The sequence below is a fragment of the Hesperophylax consimilis genome, chromosome 1 (assembly GCF_061612785.1).
Source record: "Hesperophylax consimilis isolate HC1 chromosome 1, BYU_Hcon_1.0, whole genome shotgun sequence".
Classification (NCBI taxonomy): domain Eukaryota; kingdom Metazoa; phylum Arthropoda; class Insecta; order Trichoptera; family Limnephilidae; genus Hesperophylax; species Hesperophylax consimilis.
Window position 1 is genome coordinate 23395627 of NC_142836.1, and position 19691 is coordinate 23415317.

At 36.3% G+C, this 19691-nt stretch overlaps 1 protein-coding gene across 1 annotated transcript in view; it reads right to left on the reverse strand.

Moving 5' to 3' along the window:
• Nucleotides 1-597: 597 nt before the first annotated feature.
• fz4 (frizzled 4) overlaps nucleotides 598-19691 on the reverse strand; it is a 96859-nt gene continuing 77765 nt past the window's right edge. The window contains exon 3 of the mRNA XM_089631152.1: nucleotides 598-3289. Within this exon, the coding sequence (XP_089487278.1) occupies nucleotides 2637-3289 (653 nt within the window). The 3' untranslated portion in view covers nucleotides 598-2636. The remainder of the gene's footprint in view (nucleotides 3290-19691) is intronic.

The following is a 19691-nucleotide window of genomic DNA, read 5'->3' on the forward strand; positions in this document are numbered from 1 at the left end:
ATAAACGTAGAGAACAGTGAAGGCGATCGTTCCTTTCGGACTCGTCTTCGATCTATGTCTCGAGAGTTGCCTATATATTGGTGAGATTTTGTACGAATGGCATTGAAGTCAAATCTAGGATAAGGGGATATTGCCTGGCAGTCATCTTATATGACTAATTTTTTAACTGATTTGTATGCAAAGTGGCGCATAATGAACAATTATTATTATTTTTAATTTTTTTTTATAACTTACAATGTAATTATTTATATTTACATAATAATAATGATTTATTGTCTTCTTTTCTTAGTAACATATAGAGATAATGATATCCTCATTGGGATCTCCCGTGCTGAGGATTTCATTTACATATTATAATTTAATTATAAGAAATTAATATTACAACAAAATAACATATGAATTTAATTATAAACATATATCATGTAGTATAATTTAATAATTTTAAAATATGTAAGATAGTGTTTTTTTGTATAGTTCAGTTTAGTAGATTCGGTTTTAGTCTGTGTTTGATATCAGTATATTTTCTATTTCAGATCTCCCTATATTAAGTATCCAGCTTTTTATTTGAGATTTAAATGTTATAATGTTGAGATTTTTGAGTGAGAGTGGTATTTTATTGTAGAGTTTAATACTATGATATAAGAAGCTTTTTTGTCTAAAAGTTATATTAGTAGTTATTTGTTGGATAAGTTTTTGACCATGAGATAATAAGTAATAAGTACATATTTCAAATTATAATTAAACATATTTACCTTTACGAGAGTCTAACACTCGTTTGTAAAGGTTTATATTTGTGTTGTTAACGCAGTTATAACGGCTGCGAATTTTTGGGGTGTTTGATGAGACAAAGAATAATAATATTTGGCACCTCAAAGGTGCAGGAATAAGTCATTAAAAAAATTATATAGGATACGTATTAAAAAAATATTAAGTTGCGGTCTAAATCATAGCCTATTTTGTTACGGTTCTGGTGTTGTGAATAATTAAAATAGTTTTTGTTTATGTTGAAGAATTAAAACAGTTTTTTTTTCAATATAAATTTTATTACATCAATTTATCAAAGGCACTTCTGTGGACAGGTTGGCACAAGAGTTATATTTATATAATTATTACATAATTTACAAGGACTCCTCAATAACATCATTAAGTAAATATATTTTATTACATACATTTAATATAATTATAAAGATAGATCTAATGAACTCTTGGAACATGAGGTTTAGCCCAGGAATTTTAATAATTAATTTATAGGTACTTCAATTTCACCCAGTTAAATCAGTTGGTGGGTTACGTTTTATATTCATTAGTAGAAGTGGTCAAAATAATTAATTTATATAAAAAATTACAATAATTTTTTTTCTCTCCCCATTCCTAGGTACGAAATTAAGTTATTAGTGAAAAATGGCAAGGATTTAGCATAGCAAAATGGTACATTTTCAACATTCACTGATAACTTGATAAAATTACTTTTATTGAATCTTTTGAGAGCAAAATTATCTTGGAGCACAGATGTTTCGTTGAAATACAACTTATGGGTAAAATCATAAAAAAGGCTTCACTTTATACAATGTGAAAAATAAAATATTGTGATGGATTCAAATAATTGGATATGGATCGATCAGTTAAACAAACTGCTGGACACAGAGGAAAGCATAGAACAGATAAGGTGAAGGAGGTTTTCATCCAGCAGTGGATAAATAGTGACTGAAGAAAATAATGATATTTCCAAACATAAGTTGAATTCACGAGACTTCAGCACCATTGGCGCGTTTGGGCCTACATTATGGACGGGTTGTTTCGGAGAACTTGAACAATTCTTCAAATTTCAAAGTTAATTTTCAAGTTCTGTGAAAGATATTTTTAAGTTCTGTTTTTATTTCAGTTCTGTCAAGCAACTAGCCTATACTGATATAATAACAGAATTTGAATAGGACTTTCACAGAACCCGTAAATGAACGTTGAAATTTGATGAATTGTTCAAATTCTCCGAAACAACCCGTCCTATATGATGCAAATTGAATTAGAATAATGTTGAACGATCCTTTATCAATTAACACGAGAAAACACAACTAATTTTCAGTTGAAATATTTATAAAATGCATTATTTGTGGGGCCAATATAGTAAAGAAACACTAAAACTAAAACTATAAAGCAGTTTTGTTCAGGAACTTCTCAAACTGATCTTTCCATTGGGTTCTAAGTGCCTCATCGAGTGAATCTAAAATATAATTGCACATCGATCCAAAGGAGTTCAAATGATTTTGTCACAACAATACGTAATTACTATTTAGCTTATTATTTGAAATGGCACTTAAAAAATAATACTTAACTTTGTACATTTTATTCACTGGTTAAAAATATAATTCAATATGAATTATTCCTATTATTTTCCCCAACAAAGGGAAAATTTTCTAAAATACAGGCAATTTACAATAATTCAAATACAATATTATACATATTTACTCCTAAGACACTCCGTTTCAGTAAGGAACATAGTTAACGGCACTGTGATTTTAAGTTTTGAAAGTACTGGTCACTTGAAACAATGTCTGTCTTCCTTAAAAACATTAATTTTAAAATCATAAAAAGAAATTGTACGTTGTGAAAACTGAGTTGGAAGGAGAGTCAGGTTTATTTCACAAGATGGTTTCCCCACCAGGAAGAGGAAGAGGAACCGGGTAAGCGTGATGAGGTCGGGGTTTCCGGTGACTATTGTGACTGTGGGTGGAATACTTGGAGTGGGAGTGCGGGCGTTGGGAAGTGTGAACTGCCGCAGCGCTGTAGTAGTGAATGGGCAAGCTCTGCGGGACGCACTTCACGGGGGTTGGTTTGTACGCAGGGGGGCCCATACGCCCGCACAGTCGCTTCCATGCCTGCGGCCCTTTCGACGATAAGATCCACGCAGACGTGATGATACCCAAGATCTGCAGCATTAATATTCTCAGCAAGAACACCCAGATTGCAGGTCTTGGTGCAATGCTTGGTACAGGCGAGGGTTTGACTGCCGCGAGCCAGGTATCCCTGTTGAAATATTCATACAGCCAGCTGGCCACAATGCAGACGGTAGGGATGAGGTAGAGAAGGGCGAAGATCCCGAGGCGGTTGGTGGTGGCGCGCTCGCTGTCGTGGGTGGTGCGCAGGGCAGGGGAGGGGGCGGCGCGGGGAGTGGCCAGCAGCGCGCGCAGCCCCAGTAGCAGCATGATGCAGCCCGCGCCTAGATACAGAAGTTGGGGAACGATCACCAGGGCCATCAGGGAGCGGCTGGACTGGTTACCCACAAAGCAAGTACCTGAAAGATAAAGAAGTAAGTTAATAATGATAGAAGACAACTCTTTTATAATGTGTCCATAAATCCATAGACAAACATTTTGAATCTATTTGGACAAAATGGAAATTGTTTACATTTTCTTTATTTTTTATTGGTAAATGAATCACATAAAACATGGCTTTACGACTTAGTGGTTCCCAGTATTCATACAGAGTAAACACATAAACAGACCACAAATTCAAAATATCAAACTGAAAAATGATTGGTCTCTTTCCTATACACAAATATATATGTATCATTTTTGATCAGTTTCTATTTAAGCAAAGTTTGTACCTACATGATTATGACTTAGGTAGTAATTACAGTAAATTATATATATATATATATATTGTATAAACATATTATTAAAGAATATGTATAAGAATAATGTCACAGTCCTCCTCACTAAGGACGGGTTGTTTCGGAGAATTTGAACAATTCATCAAATTTCAACCTTCATTTTCGGGTTCTGTGAAAGACTTATTCAAGTTCTGTTTTTTATATCATTGTAGGCTAGTTGCTTGACAAAACTGAAATAAAAACAGAACTTAAAAAAATCTTTCACAGAACTTGAAAATGAACGTTGAAATTTGATGAATTGTTCAGATTCTCCGAAACAACCCGTCCTAAGGTTTCCTGTCCTGAAGCGGCATATAATATTTATATTTTAATATTATTGTATTGATTATCCAGATGTCTACATTATTTATTTATTTATTGATACATTACTCTACAGTACTTCACATTTCAATTCAGCAACGTTGGCCTCACTGGGTTGTTCACCCGTGCTGAGGCCCCCATTTTAAAATATACGAATTTATACATTTAAACAAAAAACAACATTAAAATAAAGATAAATTTACATCAAAAATAAAGATTAGAAATCAAAATCCAATTCTCACACCAAAATAAAAACATTAGAAGAGAATGAAAATCGGCACTTACAATAATCTATGTGCTTGTGCGTGCCGCTTGCTTTATACATTTTTTTGTGTGCGTGTATATGTTTTATTCTTTTATGTTATAGAGTTTTGGAAATATTGTCTTTTTTGTTCTTTAATCCATTTTTTTTATTTTGTGTTTGAATTTATTTTTATTTTCCTAAATTTTTGTTTCAAGTGGAAGACTGTTGAATGCTTTAATAGCGTGGTATTTATGGTGTCTTTGTCCAAAGGTAGTGTTGTTATATGTTATATGTAGTGTTATATGTTGTTAGTGTTGTTATTTACATTGTTTTCATAGTATTTGAAAGTTATCTGATTTCTGTTTGAAAAAAAATGTTGTACAATTTTTCTAAATGAGCCACAAGCCACAATCATACCTTTGTTTATCTGCATGGCTTAAAAACAAAAAAAATCGCGCAAAGTAACTGTTACCTTTATTACCTCGCACGTCTTAATCAAGAAGTTGACATTCCACTATCTATCGCGTGTAGCGGTCGCCCTCGAAAAGAGGGATATGATTTAGTAGGGAGCCGATAAAAAGTTGATTCTGGAATGGCAAACTCGTCGCCGCCCGCGCCGTGCTGGTATCTGGTGTTCCCATAACCTCGTCAGCCCCGACTCGGCGCCCGACACCTCCGTGACATGCTGAATGCTGAATGGGTTGAGGACCTAACACATAATTGCCCCATTGCTGGCATTCCGCTGCACTCCCGAGTAAGTGGTCAGCTCGTAATCTTTCTTCTTTGGTTTGGTGAAAAGGCTGGTGGCACGAAATCTAGCTGAACCGCAGTACCTACCACATTATGCGTCCGGCATTTGCCATTTGCAAAGCCCATGCGGTTGCATTTAGCATTTGCATTCATAGACAATATAGTTTGTCTTGAAAAACCGAAAGTAGGTAGGTAAACCTAAGAATTGAAGAGAAGAGTAGGTAGTTTGTTTTTTGTAATATATTATGAACAAACCTTCAGGTTTGAGAATCTAACTGACATGTAGGTTAAGTCATTATGTTTTATGTCTCTCTAGCTAGGTAAAGAACTTTTAATTAATTCATTATCTACGTATTTCTTTTGATATTATGTTCATTTACTGTCTATTATTTGAACCCGTAAAAACATTTACAAGTAGGTAGGTACCGTGGCATTGAAGAAAACAAATCTTCAATAATAGCCCGTTAGTCAGTAGTATCTTGTTTGTTGTAATTTTTCCACTTCATCTTAGTACAAAAATAATAATTACATATTAACTATCAACTTCGTTGATAATATAATATGCATCTTATAAGATTAGGTTTCTAAATTGAAGACAATACATAGGCACCTACTGCAATGGAAGAATATCAGCTACTACAAATACATGACAGTCCAAGATATCGAAACGAATTCCACAATATTAAACCATACATAAATCTAACCGCTTTCAAAGTGTATTTAATTGTTATTTAGCAAGAAAATCCCCAACTAAGAAAGCCGAATTTAATATATAAAGTTCGACGCCCGGCCAAGGAACAAGGAACTAAAGGAACGCTTCCTGCCTTCCGCCTTTGTCCATTCAAACTGCACATTGTATTGCACAATGCACTTTTTATTGTTTCGAGAATTCAAATAACATCCAGCCATTAGTGTTGGCTCCTGCACCCGGTTCCTTTGAGTCATTATTATTCGAGTGGTTTGCATTATTTTCGGGCAGAGTTAGTAGGTACGGTAGGTAGTAGGTACCGCGCTAAACGCGATGCATGTAGTCAGTGTTTGGCAATAAAATGAGCGAATTTATTAGAACAATTATTGTTCATAACTATGCAACACCGAGATACGCTGATCTTGTAACAAATTATAATGAATTCAGATGTGAGGTTATGTTCGACTCCCAAATTTCAGTTTGATAAGAACAAGTTTTTCGTTTATATTTAAAATTATGTTCTTGTACTACGATAGATAATTTTTAATAAATTTCAGCAATACCAATAAGAAAGAAGAGCGTAGTTCGGGCACACGGACACGTCCAAAACACATTGTGACTTCAGCCATATTGCTTTTTAAAAAGTTACATCCTTTTAGAAATCAACTATCTTGGTGTTGCCATTTAGCAATTAAAATTATTGCAGCGCCCTCCATTTTTTATCTACACTATTAATTTATTTGAGTGTAAAGGTGCTGGTAAACGAGCAAGATAAATGTATTGCCTATTATTGCCTATTGCCGTCAATGAATGGTCTTGCAGGGTCGAGGCGTTGGCTGTCAATATTGTCGTGTCCCGTCAATATTGAAAAAAAATCACAACACAAAAAACGATCTCCTGCAACAACTCCACCAAATTTATATAAACTTAAAAAATACATACATATTTATTAATCTTAATTGCTTTCGAAATTATGACAGTTTTGATAGCGGTTAAGTGGCAAACAGAGGCGCACATAATAATATTATAATTGCCCTGTTAGGGTCCGTATAAACAGGACAAAATTTCCGCGAGCCGAGCCGCGAATTATGGGAAAGGAACGAAGCAACTGCAAACGGCGCGATACGCCGTAACACAGCGAGAAGTTGGCCCGGCAATATTGTGGTAATGGTTGCCGAGCAAACTCACTGTCCTTATACGTCGACAAAATATGCAATACACGATAATCTCGCACAATTTTGACCGACAATACTGAAATCTTGGCGGGTATACCTTGCCGGCAAGAAGTTGTCGTAAAAAGTTGCTCGTTTATCAGTGCCTTCACTCAACACTAAAGCGCAGCAAAGCTCTCAACAGACAACCGTGACTGTTTTGCATAAATCTTTTAAGATGACAGCTCATTACTATGTGGGAGTAGGTACTATGTACCGTCGCGCGTTGAGATACGGTAGATACCCTTATGTCCTTAAGTATGAAAGAAGCTAAACCGGGCCTGCTTACCTATGTATAACACGACGAGACTTGAAGCGATTACCATAATTTAAATTGATTTTCCAGTGTTCGATGTTCGAGTGATGGAAAGATGAGACCTGGAGATCACGTTTGCTTAGGCAGGGTGGGAGGGTACACGCCGAGTTGCTAGTACAAAAAAAACTTAAAATACGAAAATAAAAATTTCCCTGATTTTAGGCAGAGTTCAATTTGCTAATAATATTATATTCGCATCGGTGGCGGGAGGGGGCAAAACAAAACAAATATAATGTTGGACAATACTGCTGAAATCTCTGAATTTGCCTCATTTCTGAGTCATTCGTCATTTTTGATTTCGTGGAGGGGATGCGTTCCGGTATGTTGAATTTTGTATAAAACGGTTTATGTTCGATTGCCGATACCAAAACTCCCTAGATTGTATAAAAACTCTCCTTTCTGTGATGGAACTCTCTGTTTCTCCCTACACCTAGGAATTTCTCCCTGCAGAGCTGTGTTACCCGTCTACAGAAGGAGGTGGGAGTAGGTAGGTACCTGGCTATAGTGCTGTTTGGAGTCTGCAGTACCTACCTACATGCTGTATAAACACGTAGGGCAATTAACTTGTCGACAGCGAAAAGCATTTTGATTCATTGCAGACGATTTACGAGGGAATTATTTAACATTTCGGAATTCGCGCACGCCCCTGTCTAGTGTTTTAAATAATTCACTCCTCGTTAAGCGAAACACTGGCTACGTATTTATATAAATATTTTTAACATGATAGATATACTAACTGTGTGGGGATAGTCCTTCTTTACCCCTCCCCCATCAGCCCACACACTGGTTAGCATTAACACTAAGCACAACTTTGAAATTCGCACGGATAAAAGCTTTACGGAATTTCAGCAACTAGGATAGATTTTTCTTATTATTAATTTCACTATTTTATGTTTTCAGCAAAACAACTTCACTCCGAGAAATAAGGCGAGAAGCACTTTTCATATGTTTTTTTATTAAAATCTAGGGAAAGACCGATACAACATTTTCAAATTTGTTTTCAGACTTCAGAAATGAAAATACTAGCAAAATTGAAAAACGCATTTTTTAGTACCTAATATAATAAAAATAAGACATTGGAAAACATAACAAATAAACTTTTCAAATATTCAAGTTCGATAAATTTATAGGTGCAATTGATGTTTCTTTCTTGGTAAAAACAATAAGCAGGTGTGAACAAAACAAACTTCCTATAATGATTTGTTTTTGGGGTATTATGCCGTGTTGCGCTACCTGCTTCTTTAGTCAAATTTTCGGACAGCATTGCAGTGTCCATCATCAGGGCAGATGTGTAATCATATAAAACAAACTTCCGTTTCTTAGTGACGTTTCGCATGGACATCAGTTCCAGTGGTCAGAGGTATGTACATATGCACAAATATACACAATCCTAAGAAATATCGCAATAAACGTGTGTAACATCAATTAAATGAGCCCGTATTGAAAACACCATCGACGTGTTAGGCCACTTACTTATGTATAAAAGCTTAAGCAGATCTGGTTAACGCGGTCCGAGTGCGGGCAGCGACGGGAATGGTCAATGACCAGTGATCAGGTAAGGTTAGGTTAGGCGGGTGAAGGCATTATGCTATGGGAGGTGTAGGCACCGGGCATCTCCGCGGGATAATGCAGGCATTGTGTGCGTGTGTTGGGCCGGTGGAGTCCGCGCATTCAGCGCCCGACGCTTCCATACAAAACCCCTAAATCTCGGTGCGCAACAGGCGGATTTCAAAGATTCTCATACTGTGGGGAACAGGTATTAAATAAAATTTAACGCACGCTAACACGCTAGCTAGTGGGAACATGGCATCCCCATTTCGAAGTATGTCGTGATGAGGTTACAACAGAACTAACAAGTTAACAACTCGTCTAGAAGGGATATTGCGAAAATAATGGCAGAACTAAAATAGGAATCGGGTACATTGTGCAAAGCAGTGCTAAACTGGAGACCAGAAGAAAAATACTGCAGAAAGCATGGAGCGACGATTTAAAAACGTACGGATGCACGCTAAAATCGCAGGTTTGGCCTTGAAGAAAAATGTGTCTTAAATACCTTGAAGAAGCAAGACGAGAAGGAGAGAAGATTGAAAAGATGCGGAGAGATAAATTTTATGGCATGTCCTAACCAATAATGAGTGAGAGGCATAACGAAGACCACCAAGATGAGACTCGTCCGGGAGTTGATATTTCCCATATTTCTACCTTAGAGCCAGCGAAATGAAACGAATAAACGCCCTCGAAATGTGGTGCTGGAGAAAAATGCCCAGGATTCTATTTTAGGAAGGAATGCTAGGCATCCACAATAGGCAATCAACTGACTGAGATACTCTCGACACGTTGCTCGCCAAACTGAGGACTCCAACCTGGAGAAGCTCGTAGGCACCGGTAAAGTGGAAGGCAAAAGAAGCAGAGGAAAGTCACCGATGTGCTGGAGTGACCAAGTATCACTGGCGTCCGATGAGTCGGTGTCCGCAGCTCTCCATGCAACGCAGGGCCGCGAGGAGTGTGGGGTCAAGATCTTCAGCAATGAGGCACCGACTCACGAACAATAACTTAAAATAGGAAACATTGGGAAAACAGAAGAAGTGCATTATACAGAAATATGTAGAGCACTGCTATACAAGAAGTCTAGAGGGGTGGGAATTCATTAAAATTATAAAATTCCGTGACTCTATTCTTTATGTGGGTTAATTTGAGGTGTTATCCCACAGGCAGTAGAAACGGTGACTAGACTATTTTCACACTGAATCTGTGTTCAGATTAGATCGGATGTGTAGACTTATATCCGATAGCTCAATTGTAAGCTCTCAGAAAGAGATCTTACAGCAGAGTTCTCAGCGGCTGGATTACATCACATAAAGCAAGCTTTATAAGACGGGGTATGTTTGAGAGCCAGTGAGCCTCGTTTAGTTTGTCCCTTCGGTCTTTGTGGTGCTCGGCTTTGTCCCCGAGGTTTGTATGGAATTCCAGTGCGGAGGTGGCGTAGTTGTCGGCTTATATTTTCCCTTAGTTCGTGTTGTCCCTTTTAAGGAGGAAATTCTGTACAGGAGACAAAAGGCTTCCCAGGGCTTTACTGCCTTTTCACACTGCATTTTAAGCATGTAAACGTGTGCATTTTGTACATTCAGCTGCCACAACCACATTAACATCAATAACAAAAAAAGATCGGATAAAAAAGTTGGTAGGTACCACAATTTTTTTCGGGTGCCAAATTTTTTTTTGTTCTGGCACTCGAATATGTGAGGAAGCGGTAGTTCCTGACTCGATATAACGACTGGATAATTTTATGGGTAACTTAAAAGCCCGACAAACGTTAATGATTAACGCGCGCTGCTCAGAAGGCCTTTATGTGGAAATATTATTTAATAAATGGCCAGCGTCCAAGTGTTTCGTTTTATAAGATGCAATGGGTGATGTAAAGGTACGTGCAAGGCATCACCCGGAGAATTCGGAAATAAAATAAAGGATTCAAAAGTAAACCGATAAATGACATTATATGAGTATCAAAAAAATGATCATGTCATTCAAAGGATATGTTGGGATCACGAGATTTTTTCAGCCATAAGGACTAGGCATGGGAGCGCGAATTCGGAATCAGTTTTGAATCATGATCGTGTTTTATTTCTGAAATTTATTTCAAAATGTCACCTAACTGTGTAATTTATTGTTCGTCGACAACGAATACATTTCCAAATACGCATGGGCATTATATGATGGGGTGGTGCGCTTGATGCATTTACCAAGCCTTTAAAAACAACTTAAAAGCACATTATTAAAGTTATATTTAAAAGAAAGTCAACATTTCCCACTGATTTATTATACAGGGTTTTCCAACAAGAAGTGTTATTTTGATATTTTTCCCGTAAAAGATCAATGGTTTTCGTTGCTTGTGTGGCACGTAGCGCCGTCTTGTTGAAAGTAAACGTTGTCCAGATCAATACCATCCAATTCCGGCCATAAAAAATCATTAATCATCTCTCGATAGCGCAATCCGTTCACCGTAACTGTTGCTCCAGCCTCATTTTCGAAAAAGTAAGGTCCAATGACTCCGCCGGTCCATAAACCTCACCAAACAGTCACACGTTGAGGATAGAGAGGCTTTTCAACAATAACTCTAGGGTTTTCCGAGCCCCAGATGCGACAATTTTGCTTGTTGACGAAGACACCGCGGTCGAAATGGGCCTCATCACTCAAGATTATTTGCATTTGATTCACTCAAGTGAATAATTTCATTTTAATAATTTTAATGCGTTGTTGAAGCGTGTATCGTTCCATTTTTATTAATGGCGTAGTTTCTACTTGTCAAATGTCAAAAAATGACAGCTTCAAAAGTAACATCTACCGAAATAGCGGGCTGTTCAAAATAACACCTCTTATCCCTGTACAAAGAAACTAAAATATTTAATATTAGCAAAATATTTTATCCTGCAAACCATGAAATAGATATATGTATATTTTTTTGTTGTTGTTAAAATCGAAAAAAAGGAAAAAGCAAAATGGTTAATAATGTATTTTAAATAAAAATATATTTTATATTCTAGAGCGGAAGATGCTCTCAGTATCGCCCTGGTGTAAGACCATCATTCATAATTGAAAAATTGCTTGAAATAGCTATGGCTGTGTTTGGTGACCAGATCTGAATAGCCGGGTACTTTCCGGCGGTCCTCTTCCTCATCTCCTTCCCCCCCCACTACCTTGAGCCACAGTGTACCCCAATTAGGGATGCCATAGTCTCACAGGCTACAGACGGTTTGAGAGCAGTTGAACTCTTGTGCGGTTTCACATCAAAAAAAAACATTTAGCAAGTTGAATTGAAATGATTGAATTTCAATAAACGTTAAAACGACGCGTTACTCATACAAATAAATAAAAAATAAATCATTCGATATCTGTTTAAGATATTCAATTTGAGCTCGATAAAAATAATTTGATCAGTCCATCAGTAAACCGCAAAACTTCGATATGATCGAACATTCAAATAATAACGATCGATGTTTTCGATCACAATAATAATACATAATTTGTGATCGACCTCAAAAGCAATCTAAAACAAATAGTCGTGGAATAGTGAATCTGTAAGATTATCGAAGTAATTTCTTTATTGTATTGTCGGCACAATCGCCGGGATAGCAATCACTTACTATTGTGGGTGATCAAATTAAATATTAAAAGCACGTAAAACAACGTGTAATATAACACTATTATCCTGTAATAATAAAAAATCTGTTAATGAAAAAATAAGAAAATACACAGATTTAGGAAATGAGATAAAAAGAATTTGGCATTCTCAGACTATAAAAATATTACCGTTCGTTATTTCGGCTACTGGCATTATACCTAGCTCTCTCGCTAAAAAGCATTTTTATATCAAAAAAATTATATATAAAAATGCAAAAATCAGTCACTTTAAATACATGTAGGATAACGAAAGATTTTTTAAATATTTATGTTGAGGGATCAGTAGGATTTATAGGCCCTGTTAGGAGTTCTACCGAGCCGAACTCTCTGATATGAAAATATCTGGAGTCGGTGAATTATTTTCCCATTTGATCTCTGGTGAGTTGACGTGTTGTTCTTGTATTGTTTTGTATTTATTTTGCTTATATAATGCACTTGCATACTGTTGATTGACTAGATGATCATTTGTGGAAAAGTGTGTGGAAGGGTTTAGTTTTTCCTATGGGGAAGATTTAACCCGGACATAAAATCGGAAAGATTAATTATACAGCGTAGTTTATTGATAACATCATACACGGAGAAAAAATACTAATATTAAATATATGTATTGCTAATTTATTAATAATCTCTTCAAATTATTCGTAATCCGGTTAAAAACTGGATTGCAGGCACTTAACGAATCTATTGATAGGTTTCATAAATAAACTTTTAGTAAAATACGAATATCGAAACACGTGTTCATAAAAATCCTAATATATTATCAAGGCAAATGGTATATTGGGAATTTACTAAACGTTTATCAGGAAACGGGCCGTTTTTAATCGGATTACCAATACTTTGAAGAAATTTTTAATAAATTAGCAATACTCGTTTTTCTCCGTGTAACTTCACCTAAAGTCGATATTTTTGATGTGATAGTTTGCGAAGAAGAGTTTCAATTGATTGGTGTTGGGGTTGAAGAGAAAGGCTCGGAAGTATTTGACTACTCAAATATGATTACTAATCATAAATAAAGTAATTTTAAGTAACGCGCAATTATGATCATTATTATGACAAGTCCCAACTGCCTGTAGTCAATGAAACAGGCATCCCCAGTGAGAGGATGTTGTGAGCCTGAAGTAAGTGGAGAAGGGAAGATGATGGGGGAGAGGAAGATTAGGAAGCATCAGGAAAATTAGATCCGATCACTAAAAATAGCTAAAACCATTATACACCGGAACCAAATAAGTTCAATCTATTTATACTTTTGAATGTAGAATGTGTACTTTGTGGTTATGCATTATAAATAAAATTAAATAATATTACTTTGTTTTACACACTATATTTATATCAAAGCCAACCGGTTTCGGAACAAGCGTTGCTTCCTCAGGGCAAAATACAGGGTTTCCGAGAAGTGATTCTACATGATAGTACAAGTAAAAAAGATTAATAACTTTTTTTCGAAATTCCAACGTTTTAAGGTAGTTTTTAAGTAAAAAGGTGAATTATTTTAAAAGTTGTATGGAAAAAAAATCATGTAGAATCACCCCCCGAAGTTAGCGCACTTTACCCCCGAACACTCTGTATATACCAACTTAATATCACAAAATATTTTGTAATGTTAAGCTAATATATATTCTGCCATGAGGAAGGAAAGGTTGTTCTGAAACCGGTCGGCTTTGATATATAGAACATGGTGGTTCAAAAAAAGTAATTTCATTTATTTAAATTATTTTATTTGCCCACGATGTGATGTTAAACCGCCACCTTCGGGTTCAGAACCAATGACTTTACCGTATTACCAGGTAGTTTTAGATATAATTTTAAATTCAACCCAATCAGATTAAAAATATATCTGAACACATAAATTGCAAATTAGATATTCCATTTCTAAACGACGCAAGGCCTGTCTCATTGTAAATCTATATCAGTCCTTATCCAACGTAATTTATCGGTGAAATATCCACAGACTTGTATAGAGTATAGAGTATAGAAACCCGTTGCCCCAAGTCCCAAGCTTCAATGGTAGGACTAGGTACCTACCAATACAGCAGACAAGACAGATTTCGGAGAGAGATAGCGATTGCAGGATTCTGCAGGATGCGGGGATGAGTCCGAATAATGGCCCAAAGACTAGGGCACTAAATACCGCAGATAGCGATCGTGACAACTGTGCCCTCAGCCTGCCCTCCGGTCCCATCCTTTCTCCTCGCGAATGCAAATGCCCGCTACTGTTCTGCCTGGAATGCTCTTAGTTTTGTGAAAATTAGTAAATTCGTTGAGTGCAGCTCGCATTTGAAAACCAAGTGCAAAATATGGGATCGGGATGGTGATGATGATGAATTATACATCAATTTAGAATAAGTGATTCATTTTAGACCAGGGCACAATACCACAGTTAGCGATCGTGACAACTGTGCCCTCCGTCTGCCCTCTGTTCCCATCCTTTCTCCTCGCGAATGTAAATACCCGCTTCTGTTCTGCCTGGAATGCTCTTAGTTTTGTAAAGATTCGTGAAATCGTTTGAGTGCATCACGCATTTGAAAACCAGGTGCAAATAATGTGAAGTATTTCGATGAATCAATTTTAAATTTAGAATTAGTTAATCTTGTTCGAAGTGTATCCTTCAATCTCTCTGTGTCAGCTACACTACTCGCTTCGACGCTTCGACGAAGTCCTCGACGAAGTTAGCCGAAGTTCGAAGTGCGTGCCCACACACTCGTGCAACTTCGCGAGTAACGCTTCGAGTCCTTTGACTCGGGCGCATTTACCGACAACAATCGGAAGTCGGGCGAAGCGAAGCGAAGTTGCCCGAAGCGAAGCGAAGTTCGTGCCCACACTATCGTATTCGGTGAACTTCGATCAACATCGCGAGTAGTGTAGCTGGGCTTTTACAATACAGGCAGTGTCAAAACGCAATCTGTAAAAATATAATAAGGAACCCCAGTGAAAAATATTACCTATGGATTAAAACACATTGCATATCGTAAAAAAAATCGTCATTTATTTGCGATTAAAACCATAAGAGACTAAAACGCCCTGTTGGTCGATGGGTTGTCTTCTCCCTCACGGGTCGGTCGGCTGCGTTCTATGACAGGAAATGCAGAATGCAGGAAAATTCGCGCTGCATAGACTCGCCCACGGATAAATGACTGCTGTACACAAATTATTTCAAAAATATTCTTGTTTTAGATTCTGCGTAGGAATGGCCTTACTGCTAACCGACAAAAAAGAGGTACGTATGACGTCACGCGTACCTAGCCTGAATTCGATCGTTTTGGTGGGCTTAGAGAAATCATCCAAGAATTATTATTAATTAAGAGGGAGATATTACATGTTATAACGGAGCCATTCGCGTTTTGTCTGTATTATTCAATAGAACTAGCCGCTGGATGGTTGTTGCTGAAAGCGAGATATGCAAATCTGATGTAGACTGTAGACCTCTCCCTAGCAGGCAACAGGGAGACTCGAGTTCCCATTGTGACCCTTTGTCTTTACTCTACTTTGCCTTACATTCATATCTACCTTTTTCACATTATTGTTAAGAAATGCTAAACTACTGACGGTTGGGATGTTTCATCACATTTGTTTGATGTCTGTTCATTAAATGGTACACGTTACGCCGATTCTCGGTCCATTTCACTTTCGATTATTTTTTTAAATTTTTTACCACAAATTAATCATCCTTTTACAGTACAAAATTTATTATTTTAATATTTGGGAAGATATGCAGCATACAAAAATCTCTTAAGATTATTTAAATACTAAATAAATAATTTCAATCAATGACACCATTGCTCTTGTAATAATATGCCGTGTTAATTATCCCGCAAACAAGTGGGGAAGTAGGTAGTACCCAAAATTATTAACCTCCTTTTATTAGCTTAAATACTTGACATATCATTTTAGTATTTTATGTATTTCTGCGCAAATACGTAAGTTACCATTAATCATTGACTGAATAATTGGGATTTCTATAGTTTAAAAGCCCATAAGACAGAAAAATGCATGGGGTCGTCGGAAGACCCACTTGGTTACAGACGTTTTGTTCGGCATCTTGGCCTGCCAAGAGTTAAAACATCTTAAACAAGTCGTGGCGACGTTTACGGCTGTAGTTTTCTGGCACTTACAAGCCACAGAATTCTAAGATGAATGGAATCAGTAGAGTTACGAACTGTATTATGCATTATGATCAGCTGTCGAATATAAAGCATAACGGTTTTGTTGTTATGATTGTCAGCTGAAAATAAAGGCTACAATGAAGCTCTCAGCAGCGGGACTACAGAAAAGTTCTCCTGCCGAACAAAGTAAACAATCCAAAAGTAAACAAGGCTCGCTAAGATAAAACATGAATATAGACACGACGATTGATAAGTTGGGAGCGTTTCGCGATCCGCACACCTTACTTCATAATATTTACTGCGAGAGAATAAACATGAACAGTGTGATCACAATTCGCACAATGAGACGCCTGTACAATCGATAAGCAATTCAAACAAGCCCGTGATTTAAAGAAGTCGAATAAAAAGGTAGGTATTGGCGACCACCTTTGGCGATATTACCAAAGTTTCCGGTAACGGTTGCCCTTATCTCTAGTCAACAAGATACAGGAACAGTTGTTATCAGTTTCAGTATTGATTGGGCAGTAGGTACCAATACCCATTGCTCAGCACCCAGCACCCAGCACCGGGCCATGTGTGGCCTTAAATCTAAAAATACAGTCGCACATGCTGTTTTGGGTTACAAGGTTCATCCAACACTTTTTTTATTTAATTTAAGGTTTCAAGGTTCACGCTACACGGCACGAATCTTTATACATCTTTTACATACGTTTGTAGACGCAATAGTAATAAATATATATGTTGTAGGTTAATCAGTACATTTGAAAGGGCCATGACAGTTTTTGGATATACATTTTTTGCGATTTCGCCTCAAAATTATGTTTTCTTCCGATTTTTAAAAGAACCTTTCAATCTCGAGAAAGGAGTTTTCAATTTTCGGGGGCCAATGTCAGATACACTTGAAAATCGTTTTTCTTAAAAATAAAACTTATTAAAAAGAGAAAATTCTACATAGGCCTCGTGAAATTTGAAAAACTGAATTTTTCCCTTTTACAAGCAAGCAACAGAAATGAAATCACCTCAAGGGCGCTGTACAAAGTTAGAAAATAACTTTAATCTACTGTTAGATTAAAAAAAACGGAGACGTACAACACAACTGAGAAAAGATTCAGATTACTTTGTGGTAAAAATACAAAACAAACAAATTTGCACATAATGCTAACAGATAATGTTGTAATTTAGGCTAATATATTTGTACAGCGCACTTGAGGTGATTTTGAAATCATCCAATATACGAAGAACACCACGTATCATTATTAGGCGAAGCTTAATTCTAAATAACTATTTTGATTAATTTTTATAACGAATTGGTGTACATAAATTACTCAATAAAAGATATAAATGTAAACTACTAAAAAATATTTTTGTTATTTGTTTTTGGGGTGTTATGCCGTGTTGCGCTAACTCCTTCTTTAGCCAACGTTTCGGACAGCATTGCAGTGTCCATCATCAGGGCAGATGTGTAAAAAATATTTTTTTTCATAGAAACGTATGAAAGGAAACAACTTTTAAAAAATACAGTATTATAGCCAAGATTATCTGTGACAGTGTCACTTGATTAACTTTTTTGCTTTCTTATAAAATTATTTACAAAATAAATAAAAACCAGTTTTGTGCTTGAAATCGAACGTTTCTAGACTCCGTTTGTCAAGTGATTTTAATGTCTATTACCTACAATATAAGGTATACCAAGAATATACACATTTTTGGCTTGTAGCTTCCTCTTAATTTCGCAAATGTATACGTACCATTAGAAGTAGCACGTCTGGCAATTTTCACACTTTTCAAGAGGTCAGGGATTAGATTTACCCCCTGTTATGATTTAAATGATACTAATGTTCTAAAATACATGAATACCATGTGTTTATCCACTGCGTGTAGGTAGGTATAATGTTCTCTGTTTGTTTTGTTATACCTGTGTCCATACAATCCGCGTGTACACATTTGTAACCGTATGTGTGGTTTATTGTATGATTATCTCAGTAAGAAAGCAAACTGTGTTCATAGTCCGTTCCCTGCCGTTGTTTTTGAGCACAAGAGCGAATGCTCGACAGTATTAGTAGGTAGGTACCGGCACTAGGCGGTCGGCGGCCCCTTTAATAATCTGCGTACAGAGATTTCGTTGTTTGAATTGTAATTAAAAAGGCACATAATACATTAGTGGAACCGCAAATATACACTGCCGTTCAGAAGTGTTGGATTTGGATGTGTGATTGTGGCTTTAGGCCCCGCTTTCATCTCTACATCAGAGAAATGAGTTGAAGATCGAAATCAGAATAAACAAACAGGAGTATTATTGTGAATTGTGGCCAAGAACTAAACATAATATTATAAGAATTATTGTCTAAGATTAAATAGCTGGAAAATGATTCATGATTAGCTATTGTCCCCATCACCATACGTTTAGTTCAGATTTACGGACAAACTAAAAAAAATACGTACCTACCTAGATTTGTTTTGAAAAATAAACTGATGAAATAATGTAGTCTGAGTCGAGCTTTACGTTTTAATTTACTAACGTTACGAGCGACAATCAATCACGAGTTTGCATAATATCGAGATTTTAGAAGGTAGGCCACAAATTATATGAGATTTTAGAAGGTAGGCCACAAATAATACGAGATTTTAGAAGGTAGGCCACAAATTATAAATATATGTTTAGGCAACCGGACGCAGATAAAAGTTACCGAATTATTTTTTAATGATTTCCTCAATTTTCGTGATTAAGACGATGCACTACGTCGTGTAATATTTTAAATTGAGATAACAACCCTTACGTAGATGGCGATAAGGTTTAAATTCCCGCTTAACACCATCCGCCTGTTTTGATTTATGCAAGAAAAAAACTTTTTTATTTTTATTTTATTTTGTGGATGTTCAGTCATAAATATTTAATTTTTTTCCGATCATTTTACAAATAACTTAATTTGTCACATTATACAATAAAATCATAACCGAAAATGGGTTCGTAATTAAGAGATTTTAAACTTCAAAGCAGTTTTCATAGGCCTATACATTATTTTTTTCTGGGCTTATAAAAATACTTATCTCAAAAATACTCGATTATTTCAAAGGTCAAGATGTATTCTACTCGCAGTATTTAATTAAAGCATCTGAATCATTTCTAGGCGAGCAAATTTTCAAACCAAAAACACATGACATTGCATTACTACGTATGGCATCGCCTTAATCAAACCCCTAAAGTTTCGCTGTGCCTATGAGCACGAACCACGATGT